At 37.6% G+C, this 12,797-nt stretch overlaps 1 protein-coding gene across 1 annotated transcript; it reads left to right on the top strand.

Annotated features, from left to right (window-relative positions):
• The first annotated feature begins 311 nt into the window (after nt 1-311).
• Nucleotides 312-7,856, top strand: mmaa (metabolism of cobalamin associated A). The gene is made up of 7 exons (XM_067442692.1): nt 312-458; nt 1,228-1,638; nt 1,734-1,856; nt 1,987-2,157; nt 2,262-2,347; nt 3,605-3,754; nt 7,186-7,856. Exons 2-7 carry the CDS (start codon nt 1,254-1,256, stop codon nt 7,471-7,473), a joined length of 1,203 nt encoding a protein of 400 aa, XP_067298793.1. The 5' UTR covers nt 312-458; nt 1,228-1,253; the 3' UTR covers nt 7,474-7,856.
• Nucleotides 7,857-12,797: the final 4,941 nt, after the last annotated feature.

Genomic DNA, 12,797 nt, shown 5'->3' with positions numbered 1-12,797 from the left:
TGGAGCAACTGTTATTTAATTAGAAAATAATAATTAAATACGTCAGATTAAAACATTGTTATAACCTTTTCACAACATGAAAAAAGACTTTTACAACCTTGTTTTTTGGAGAGGGTGATAAAGTTGAACTTTAACACATAATACTAATAATTACCATAATAACACCTTTCCATTACAAACATTTATTCACAGCTGTCTATAACTGGGCTGTTGTCACAAATGATTCAAAGACAACATAATCTAATATTATGTTTATTTAAAGAAGATGATTCATACTGACGCGAATATGGACTTTTATTTTGAAGAGTGAGACTTTTATTTTAAAGATCATTGACGTCCCTCACTTGCACGACCTCAGTGTCAACTGGTTTTGGGAATCTATGAGAAACATGACTTAAGATTGCTCTTATTAAGCAATATGTCCAAATGACGATAAACATACGGCTTCAGAAAACTTGGTGAGATTTGATCGAAAACGTTACTGTTTTCCATTCCAGCTTGTCAGTTACTTGTCGTGTCTGATTTCTATGATGGGTCTAAATTATGAACTGATGTGATCTACTGTAAGTTATTAATAACAGTGATCAGCTGTTATATGATTATATAATAGATTATATGATCTTGGTTACTGCAATGTTTTGTTATCACTGTAAAGTCATCGTGAGCTAATATTGCATGTCCACATTGCCATAAGCTTTCAGAATCGATCATTCTGTTTTAATATCTGTATATAGGCCTGTATAGTGGCTAATACCAAATGACCACAATGTTATAGCAAGCTACTAACTATTAAAATGTTATTCAATTAAAATGACCAAACAAACATTTCTCTTTATTTCTCAACTTAATTTAGGCAAAATTTGCAATTCTGTTGTTTGCAATAATTGCATTTTTTTTGTGGTTTATTTATTTATAGAGAATAATAAAAATAGAATAGAAGACAAATACGTATTTTAAACCAAAACCATTTCCCAGTGTGTTGGTATGTTACATTGTAGAAAAGGAGCTCATATATTTATTTCATTTCCTTAAGGTTAAATGCTACCATTTTACCATTTATTGAAAAAATAAATAAACAAAACAACTTTATTATTTTATATATTCTTTATGGAAATTATATTTTTCATCTTTCCCTGGTACATTTTAATAATGCTGTAATGTTCACCAATTGCTAGAAGGTTTACATTTGAAAGCTATTCACATAGGTATTCTTTGCTGTTTTTACAGAATAAGTTCTCAACAGGAAAAGGAAGATGGGTCCGACTGCAGTTCCTTTTCTTCATCGTGTTTCTGCTCTTTTCCCTATACACAGTGCTTTAAGACATTCCCTTTGTAAGCATACTGTAAAACTGTGCTATGCTTCCCTCTGCACCCTCCAACAGACGAGATCTGTTTCCGCAGAGACTGCCATAAGCCATCATATTTCAAACTTGACTGACAGGGAGAAAAGACTACTGACCAAGCTTTATGATGGACTTATCGGGGGGCAAAGGGCAGCTCTTGCTGAATCTATAACCCTTGTAGAAACCCAGCATTCGAGGAAGAAAGAGTTAGCCCAGGTTCTTCTTCAACGAGTGCTGGCCTTCCGTCAGGAGCAGGAAAGACACAATAGTGGAAAGCCAGCGGCCTTCAGAGTTGGTCAGTAAGGTGATGAGAACTAGGAGTGAAACTGAACCTTGCTGTTGCATAAATGCCCTCAATCTTCAATAACCTCTCTGTACATTTGACTTTAGGGCTGTCTGGTCCCCCTGGCGCTGGGAAATCTTCATTCATTGAGGTTATTGGAAAGATGCTGACAGGAAGAGGACATAAAGTGTCAGTTCTGGCTGTGGATCCTTCCTCATGCACAACTGGAGGTAAACAGACACTCAGATGTCCGAAAGACATTTACCTAGAGATGATGGTTCCAATTTTATCTTTGTGTTATAGGTATATTAATGAATTAATATGTATATATATCCTAAACCTTGCTAACCTTTTATGTAGGTTCACTGATGGGAGACAAAACACGAATGACAGAGCTCTCCAGAGACATGAACGCTTACATCCGACCATCTCCCACATCAGGAACCCTCGGTGGTGTGACGAGAACCACCAATGAAGCCATAGTCCTCTGTGAGGGTGCAGGCTATGACATTGTTTTAGTGGAAACTGTAGGTGAGCCCTTGTTCCAGGTTTTCATAGTATTTTCAATTCTGAGAAATACTCATCTTTAAAACATTGGTGTATGCAAAGTAACTTAAGTTGAAATGTTTACTCAGGTGTTGGTCAGTCTGAGTTTGCAGTGGCTGATATGGTGGATATGTTTGTTCTGCTGATCCCACCAGCAGGGGGCGATGAACTGCAGGTATACACACTTCCTTTACTTGATCCCTGAAACATTAAACAGTGGTTCTCAGCCAAGGGGGCCCACTGGGGGAACTCAGTAAACTTCCAAGGGAGCCTTGTGATGACGTAAAAGGATTTCAATTCAAATTTTGATGAAATGTTTACACTTAAATTCAATTTAATTTGAATTCATTTTAAAAGTGTTATTTATAGACCTGGTAAGCATTCTAAAAATTAATTTTCTTGTAAATGCATAAAATCTTAAAGCGTTCAATAATGAAAATTTCGGTCATTAATTACTCACCCTCCTGTAAGACCTTCGTTCATCTTCAGAACACAAATGAAGTTTTTTTTAATGAAATCCAAGAGCTTTCCCCATAGACTGCAATGTTATTACCACTTTTAAGGCCAGAAAGGTAGTAAAGACTTATTCATGTGAAAAAAATAGTATGTCCATAAAATAGTCCATGCGACTCAAGTGGCTCAACCTTGATTTTGTAAAGTGACGAAAATACTTGTGCGCAAAAAAAATGCAATACAACTTTATTCAACTATTTTTATTATCAGTCTACTACACTGTTTACATAGTAAAAACAGTGCAGCGCCTCCGGGTTGTAGGTCAGAACACCCGACTAGAAATAGACATTAACTATTTTAGGGATGTCTTTACTACCTTTCTGGGCCTTGAAAGTGGTAATAACATTGCAGTCTACGCGGGGTCTGAAAGCTCTCGGATTTCATCAAAAAATATCTTTAATTTAGTTCCAAAGATGAACGAAGGTCTGGAACGAGTAATTAATGAGTAATCATTTTTGGGTGAACTAACCCTTGCGTTAGCAGAGCGTAAGTGCATATTTTTTCCGCCGCCCATGTTGACAGATTAGAGCATTCACACCACATGCAGAGGTGGCCCAGCAGCGCGTCACAGTAGCAGATGACTAAAACTAGAGTTATATCTTAATATTAAGATTACTTTTATTATGTAAACTACCTATATACAGCATGTTCTATGCATATGTGTGTGAGACAAAAGGGAACATGGTCGCATCACAGCAGAGTATGCTGCCCAAGTGCCCATCATAAATCAAAGCACATGGCCAGTGTTCGGAAAAGAACACCGGATACTGCTAGATACTTGTATTTGTAGTACACACGCAACGGTTCAGCTGTGTTTGAACTATAAAGCTGTGATTTATAGTTAGAATAGAAAGAGTCAGAAAGGTGGAAAACTATGTTAATTTGTAAACTGTTTTGCTGAAATTGTATTTTCAAAAAGGGAATCAAAAGAGGAATTATTGAGATGGCTGACTTGGTGGTGGTTACAAAATCGGATGGTGAATTGGTTGTTCCAGCACGGAAGATACAGGCAGAATACACAAGTGCCCTAAAGTTACTTCGAAAGAAGTCCAAAGTCTGGAAACCAAAGGTGTGTAACTTTATAATCATGCTTTACATACCCATCTTGCACATATGCTACAAAAACTCTGGCCTTCATCTCTCAACTCTGAAAGTCTAAATCTACTCTCATTGGTCAGCTGGACTTGTGTGTTGTTATTGGTCAGGCGTTTCGAGTGTGTTTATGAAATCCCACGGCCTTTACTACAACAGCGAGTTTCTTTCAAAACCCTACTTCTAATACTCGCTGGTTTTTAAACCGTTCATGCTTCTAAAGTCCTGATGTAATGTAAAGTACAAATTATATATTTGAGACCGCATGAAAACTAGACACAAACAGAAACAAAATAGAGTTTAACACACAACAACACTAAAGATACAAAAAGCGAATAAAGGATTATACAAAATATTAACAATTTACCATGTTTGCATAACTACTTGCTACTACTTGCATAACTCAACCAGGCCTCTCTGTATTTTTTGCGAGTTCAGAAAAGTGCTTACTAATATAAAGAATAATTCCATTTGAAGTGGACTTTGTGCTATGTAACCTGACAGACATTTCCCATGCTCCACTGTAACCTTACACACTAAAATAAAGTAGAACATAAAAAAGCATAACCTCTTTAAAAAAAGAAAAGAAAAGAAAAGAAAAGAAAAGGGGACATTAAATAATTTTTTGAATACTTGTTTTAGTACTTGAATACTTTACTTGTTGCAGATTTTTAGGAGATTTTGAAGGGACAATTTGGGTAAAATATATACTTGTCCTTCTCAAAAAATTAGCATATTGTGATAAAGTTTATTATTTTCCATAATGTTATGATAAAAATTAAACTTTCATATATTTTAGATTCATTGCACACCAACTGAAATATTTCAGGTCTTTTATTGTTTTAATACTGATGATTTTGGCTTACAGCTCATGAAAACCCAAAATTCTCATGAAATCTCAAAAAATTAGCATATCATGAAAAGGTTCTCTAAACCTAGAGCTATTAACCTAATCATCTGAATCAACTAATTAACTCTAACACCTGCAAAAGATTCCTGAGGCTTTTAAAAACTCCCAGCCTTGTTCATTACTCAAAACCGCAATCATGCGTAAGACTGCCGACCTGACTGCTGTCCAGAAGGCCATCATAGGCTGGAAGTAGGCTGTTCCCAGAGAATAGGCTTTTCCCAGAGTGCTGTATCAAGGCACCTCAGTGGGAAGTCTGTGGGAAGGAAAAAATGTGGCAAAAAATTCTGCACAACGAGAAGAGGTGACCGGACCCTGAGGAAGATTGTGGAGAAGGACCGATTCCAGACCTTGGGGGACCTGCGGAAGCAGTGGACTGAGTCTGGAGTAGAAACATCCAGAGCCACCGTGCACAGGCATGTGCAGGAAATGGGCTACAGGTGCCGCATTCCCCAGGTCAAGCCACTTTTCGAGCTACAGAGAAGCAGCACTGGACTGTTGCTCAGTGGTCCAAAGTACTTTTTTGGATGAAAGCAAATTTTGCATGTCATTTGGAAATCAAGGTGCCAGAGTCTGGAGGAAGACTGGGGAGAAGGAAATGCCAAAATGCCTGAAGTCCAGTGTCAAGTACCCACAGTCAGTGATGGTCTGGGGTGCCATGTCAGCTGCTGGTGTTGGTCCACTGTGTTTTATCAAGGGCAGGGTCAATGCAGCTAGCTATCAGGAGATTTTGGAGCACTTCATGCTTCCATCTGCTGAAAAGCTTTATGGAGATGAAGATTTGGTTTTTCAGCACGACCTGGCACCTGCTCACAGTGCCAAAACCACTGGTAAATGGTTTACTGACCATGGTATTACTGTGCTCAATTGGCCTGCCAACTCTCCTAACCTGAACCCCATAGAGAATCTGTGGGATATTGTGAAGAGAAAGTTGAGAGACGCAAGACCCAACACTCTGGATGAGCTTAAGGCCGCTATCGGAGCATCCTGGGCCTCCATAACACCTCAGCAGTGCCACAGGCTGATCGCCTCCATGCCACGCCGCATTGAAGCAGTCATTTCTGCAAAAGGACTCCCGACCAAGTATTGAGTGCATAACTGACTTTTTTTTGTATTAAAAACACTTTTCTTTTATTAGTCGGATGAAATATGCTAATTTTTTGAGATTTTTTGAGAATTTTGGGTTTTCATGAGCTGTATGCCAAAATCATCAGTATTAAAACAATAAAAGACCTGAAATATTTCAGTTGGTGTGCAATAAATCTAAAATATATGAAAGTTTAATTTTTATCATTACATTATGGAAAATAATGAACTTTATCACAATATGCTAATTTTTGGAGAAGGACCTGTACACAACATTTCAAAAGTTTAGGGTCATAAAAGAATAATAATAATACTTTAATTCAGCAAGTTATTAAATTAATCAAAAGTGACTGTATAAACTTTTACATTGCCTCTAAATAGTATACTGTTTAAATACTGTAAAATAAAATAAATAAATACTGTTTAACTTTCCTAAAAATGTGTCATGATTTCCATAAAAGTATTAAGCAACTGTATTGAACTGTTGTCAACAATAATATGTGAAATGTTTCTTAAGCACATAAATCAGCATATTGGGATAATTTCTGAAGGATCATGTGACACTGAAGACTGGCGTAATGATGCTGAAAATGCAGCTTTACAATCACACTAATAAATAAAACTTTTAAATATATTAAAATAGAATAGAGTTATTTTAAAATGTTATAGGTTTTACTGTATTTAAGCTAATAAATGCAGACTTGGGTGAGCGTAAGAGGCTTCTTTCAAAAACATTACAAATCCCCAAAACTACCCCAAACTATTAACTAGTAGTGTGTGTGTATAGCCGTCTTAATTTTATCACTTTTCCTTCTTCACCTTCCTCCCATATAAGAATTACTTGCATGTTAAATGGATTTTATTGATTTATCTTCATTCTCTGTTCAAAAGAGCTGTCCTGTCAATTGGAGTAGTCTGTGTTGTCATTTCCCATCGTGCTCTTCTCTGCGTTGTCAAGTCTTTCCTCTTTGTCCCATCGCCCCTAGTTTTACTTCTACCCACAGGGCACAGAGCCAACATAGGCAGCCCTTTGAATGGCCAAATGCTGCCTCATGCATTTCACTGATTAGAGGCCACCCACATGGATGAGAACGGCTAAAGCCTTTGTCTCCTCTCAGCGGCATGATTTCTGAGCTCCATCCCTGTACTGGAAAATGCGACAGTCATATAGATTTTTTTCTCGCCCTCCTAAAGACTTTCTAGTATATAGGTCTTTCACTGAAACCAATGATTGAATGACGTGTGGGCGAACACGCCTTCCATTTCTGCATTCTGGCTCCTCATGTGCTTCCATTCTCTCTTACTTTCTTCCTCTGCTTGTTATTTGTATCTTTCTATTTAATCTAATTACCTACAACTAAAACAACACATTTTATACTCTCCCCCCCCTCTCCCTCGTTCCCATATGTGGTCAGGTGGTCCGCATATCTTCCGAGACAGGGCAGGGTGTGCCTGAGCTGTGGGAGACCATGCTACAGTTCCGGGATGCAATGCTGAGCGGCGGGGAGCTCCGAGCCCGACGGCAAGCTCAGCAGAAGGTGTGGTTGTGGAATCTGATCCAGGAGAACGCTCTACGGCACTTCCAGCAGCATCCAGCGGTGCGCGCCGAGCTCCCGGAGCTGGAACGAAGAGTCACATGTGGAGATATCTCACCCGGTCTTGCTGCTGACCTTCTTATGAAAGTCTTCACCACCACACCGTGATGGAAGGCCCTTCCGTGGGAAACTATATGTCGAGGTGCATTGGAGAGGAAATAGTAGGAAGATCTTACAACCTTCAATTTGTAATTATTGTGTTTCATCTGGTTTTAAAGGATTGTAATTGAAATTGTGACATTTGATAATTATAATAGGTGAGAGAACTGGTGTTCCTTTTCTCTGTATTATCTTGCAAAGTTGGTTAAATTGTATTTTAAGAAAAATCTATTAAATGATTAAAGTTTTGTTACACTCTATGACCTGAAATCTTTTACTTTTACAGCACTCAACAATAAAAGATTATCTTCTTCTGGCCCATTTGGGACATCGAAAAAATGTAATGAATTTTTATTACATTTTTACTTGCTCGCAAACATTTACGCTGATCAATATACATTTATTAGAGAAATGTTTTTTCACAGTACAGTAATATATGAAAAAAAATATCACACAATTCTTTTAGCTGTACCATATTTTTCTCTTTTTTTTTCATTCAACATTTCCTTTACAAAAACAAATGAATTTTCCTGAAAAGCTATAAAATATAAACACTTTTCTGGAAATACAATGGCATTTGGTTAAATACATTACGGTTTGGTTAATATTATTAATATCATTTTCACCATTAAAAATCTATTATAGCCACCTAGGTATTATACGGGTCACATATTTAAATGAGACGACTTTGCAACAGTCATGTTCAATGCATTCTGGAAAACTTAATGTTCAAAATATTTGTATTTTTTCATGGAATATTGCATCATGATTATTATTATTTTCTCAAAATACTTTCTGCAGTTTACTGGCACGAGGACAGGACATCCCTTGAAAAGACCTTTGACCTTTCCTGCACTATATTGTTATATTCGTGTATAGCAAATAGAAGCCCTATACTGTACTATGTAAACTACTTTGTTAAATGTTTCTCAGTGTGCTTATGTTCACCTTTTACTAGTCTCCGAATCATCCAGAAGCAGGCCAGAGTTATTTTTACAATTACATTCTATGTAAGTCAGTGATATTGTAATCTTACATCAGAGCTTAGTAAAGGAATTTAAATGAGCCCATACAGTAGAACATTTTCCAGTAGTTGATGTTCTCTTGGGCTGACACTAGATGGACCTGTAGACCTGGAGAGATCGTTGTCCATTATGTAAATAAGCTCCTCTGCATGCCACTGCTGTTTGTCTCAGCCTACATTAGCGTGTCGTTGGCCTGCCTCTTACAGAATCAGAATATGCTTCAAGTCTTGTTGATTCCTGTCCTGATGCTGCACCACAACTGAGATTTACAAACTCTTGAGAGAATATGCCAGGTTGAACACAGCCATGTTGAAACCCAGCATTGTTCTGTTCAATAAATCCCAAGTTCACGTGACCTCATCTCGTCGCTATTGTCCTGCAAGCTGTGCGTGTTTGCGTACGGGCACGTTCTGCCTCCTGTGCACATGCTTTCTAGTCATTATGCCTTGTGCTTCTGTCTTATGAGTCAGACTGGAATGCTTTGTGAATACTGATGAACTCCAAAGACCTAAGGGCCGCCCCTCTCCATCAATCACGAATAAAAGCTCTTGGCCTTTCTCTGTAAGCGGAGATACGTTAGATCTGAGCGTCTGCACTGTACCCACAGTCCAGAACTGTGGTTTGTCTGGAGGAAACCTTCAGTCTATGAAGCCATGTTGCAGCCTAAACGATGCTTACATACTTTTAGACAGATTGGTTTTGTGAGCACATGCAGGACCCAAAATCTCTTGGATGGTTTGCTTGGAAAAGTTCTCCCCTCTGCACATCTGAACATGTCTGACTTAACAATTAAATCATGGCTGTACATACATTCATCCTTATGTAAAAATAAATCATAAAAACTACAGCTCAAACATTTGGGGTTGATCAAGAATACAGTAATAATATTTTGAAATGTTATTACAAATTTAACTCTTACTACTATGTTTATAACTTAAACATTTTATTTATTTCTGTGATGGCAAAGGGTCTTTGACTCTCATTGTGCCAGCAATCAGTGTCACATGGTCATTCAGAAATCATCCTAATATGCTGACAGTATTCTAATATGCTTCTTGATATTTTTGTGGAAAGCGTGATCTTTTTTTTCAGGATTCTTTTGTATGCAATAGATTTTCTTTGTAACAATGTAAAAACCATGACATTTAAAAAAAGACCTTTGACCTTTCCTGAACTATATTGTTTTATATTCATGTATAACTTTTAAATAGAAGCCCTATATAAAGCATAATCTTTTTTTTTTTAAGGATTCTTTTGTATGCAATAGATTTTCTTTGTAACAATGTAAAAACCCTGACATTTTTGACTTAATGCCCCTAAAATCTATGCTCGTGATAAAAGAGATAAAGTCTGAATTGTGTTTTTAATGTATTTTTTGAATAAGTTAGTGAAAAATAAATGAGGGTTACATCATAAAGCCACATTTTGCCTGCAATAAGTTATGAAGGCATTCACAGCCAGGCATGCTGCGATAATGTTTGCATAACAAATTCAACAATGCCATGTGCTGCTACATGGGCCCAATTTAAAAGAAATGTAACCTTAGCCCACCTGTAAGGCAACACATTTTTTATTTTATTTTTTGTAGTTCCGCAGGTCACAGTCTCTGTGATGCATTTGTGCTATTAACCTCCCTTACATCCCCACCACACGCATGTGCTCAGCTGGCTGCCTCGCCGTCTCTCTAGTGACGGATGAGAGTGTACGGCATTTCCTTCAGGGCTGTAAACTCGGTTTCTGCAAAATGATCCTGTGAGTGACAAACTAATGGGGCAAGACTGGAAGTGTGAGAGGGGAAATACAAACTTGAACACTTTTAGACTAGAGCGGCAGTCCTTTCAATTGCAACAGGGATTTCAGCTCTGTTGCGATGAGCTTTTTGTCATTCCTGTGGCCACATCTGCAAATTACAGTATCATTCTGCAGGTTGCTCTGTACTGTTGCAGAATAAGTATTATATTTACAGTATACCTTAAAGTGATCGTTTGAAAAGTTTAAAGCCTGACTTGAATTTTTTCTGTGGCTCACAAAAGAACATTTTGAAAAATGTTACAATAGAAGTCAATGGGGTCCAAAACAACACTGAACCCCACTGACTTTCATGGTATGGATTTTTGTGTTCTATACAAACAAAGGAAATGCATACAGGTTAGGAATGACATGAGTGATTGTAGTTTCATTTTTGGGTGAAATATCCCTTTAAGATCGTAAGGGGTCAGCTTTATTTTAAAGCTTTATGCAATGGCAAATTAACAATATATAATATACAGATATTGTTTTGTGTGTGCAAATGGACAGTCCCCTTGGCTACCATACAAGAACATTTCTGCTTCAAAAATGAGAGAGGAACTCAACTTGACCTATTTCAGTGAATAATTGTTCTTTGCAACTATTGAATAATGGTATTGAGTAGAGATGAATTATTTTGAATAACCTGGTGAAAGGCAGGCTGCCCACCAGTGTTCGCTTAATGAATTCCACCTGGTCTCTTTCCCAAAAATCAAGGTTTGATCAGGCCACGGTCCCACTGGTTATAACCCACAATTGCCTCCACAATGCTGATGTCAAAATCAAGCTCTTTACATACAAATGTATTTTCTGGCAGTGCCGAGTGGCTTTTTTCTGCCTACCCTCAAGCAGTAACTCAGCATGGCTTGTGTTGTTGATGGTAATGGAGTGTCTCGAGATGGCAGGCAAACTCTCCTCAGGCCTCTAAACTCAATCCTTTTTAATCCCAGGTCTAATTGCTCGCTTTGCCAGCCAAAGTGAATTCAGCTGCTGGCTGTCTGTGAGACCAACAGCCCCTCTGGAGCACAATGTAATAACATCATAGATTTACAGAAATGTGAAATTTAAACAAAAGACAGGAACGTGGCAGATTGCCTGTCAAATAGGCCAACGGCCTTCGTACTCACTTTAAGACAAAAGAAAAAGAGACATCAAGAGCCACATGCCATCTGCCTCCCTTGCTGCTTTATCACAAAGAAATACTGGGTTTGAAAATGAAAGGATCAAACTAAAAAACTTTACCTCATAACACTTTTCTTATATAGGCTATTGAAAATTGTAATTTTATATAAAGTAGGTAGGCTACACTGGTAGTCACTTTTTCTAGTGACCACATCTAAATTTTTCAGTTTGCCGAATTGAAATTCCGTGAACTGATACATTTTTCATTTAGGTGTGATCAATCACTTGAAAATTTTCAATTGGAGGCCTGAATTTTTTTACAGTGTAACACTACATTGCAACCAGCAGAGGAGGGTATTTTTAGTAGGCCTGTTTTGCTGTTGAGTTCACTAAAAATTTTCACAGAAAACAAAACTTTTCATTTTACATGCTATTATACAAGAGATAGAGAAATTGCGTTATATTAACAAAGATATACTTTGTGCACAAAAAGACAGCTCATATGTTTCCTTCCACAGCTCACTTCGATCCTATTTTATCAATAAATGCTATTTTAAAATGATGAAAAGTATGACTGTATCCCCAAAACGTTTTATGGGATTTGTTTCCTTTTATTCTGTTATAATGTTTAACATGGCATATTCAGAGAAAAATATATTCACATTTTCAGAAGTACATACCGTGTTTGCAAAGCAAACAAAGTTGATTCATAGGCAGGGGCGTAGCTACGAGCTGGCCTGGATGGGCCTCTTTAAAGGGTTAGTTCACCCAAAAATGAAAATTATTTAATTAATTACTCACCCTCATGTCGTTGGACACCCGTTACACCTTTGTTCATCTTCAGAACACAAATGAAGATATTTTTGTTGAAAGCTGATGGCTGAGAAAGGCTTCAGAAAGGCCTCAATTGGGATTCAGTACATTTCCACTGACCCACTCACAAGACCCATAAAAGGCACTAAAGACTTCGTTACAAAGTCAATCTCACTACAGTGGCTGTGCAATAATTTTACAATACGCCGAAAATAGTTATTGTGCGCACAAAAATCTAAATAACAACTTTATCCACCAAGTTATTGATGTGAACTTGACGCATGCACGAGAATATGATGCAGCTCTGCCGTTCGAATACATGACCCAGAAGAGGAGGAGCGCCGCTATCACGTGAGTTCCAGGTGAGTTCACGTCAGACACCTACACGGAAGACAATAACTTGGCAGATAAAGTCATTATTTTGATTTTTTTGGCGCACAAAAACTATTCTCGTTGCTTCGTAAAATTATTGTACAGCCACTGTAGTGAGATTGACTTTGTAACAAAGTCTTTAGTGTCTTTTATGGGTCTTGTGAGTGGGTCAGTGGAAATGTACTGAATGCCAATGGAGGCCTTTCTGAAGCC

This window comes from Pseudorasbora parva, chromosome 4, assembly GCF_024679245.1.
Source record: "Pseudorasbora parva isolate DD20220531a chromosome 4, ASM2467924v1, whole genome shotgun sequence".
In the NCBI taxonomy this organism is placed as follows: domain Eukaryota; kingdom Metazoa; phylum Chordata; class Actinopteri; order Cypriniformes; family Gobionidae; genus Pseudorasbora; species Pseudorasbora parva.
This window is presented reverse-complemented; position numbering and strand designations above follow the sequence as displayed.

Excerpts from the sequence above, each read along its gene's own strand:
- mmaa (XM_067442692.1), top strand. The coding sequence starts at position 1,254 with ATGGGTCCGACTGCAGTTCCTTTTCTTCATCGTGTTTCTGCTCTTTTC. Across the intron at positions 1,857-1,986 it reads TTCCTCATGCACAACTGGAG|GTTCACTGATGGGAGACAAA; the intron begins GTAAACAGACAC and ends CCTTTTATGTAG. Across the intron at positions 3,755-7,185 it reads CCAAAGTCTGGAAACCAAAG|GTGGTCCGCATATCTTCCGA; the intron begins GTGTGTAACTTT and ends ATATGTGGTCAG.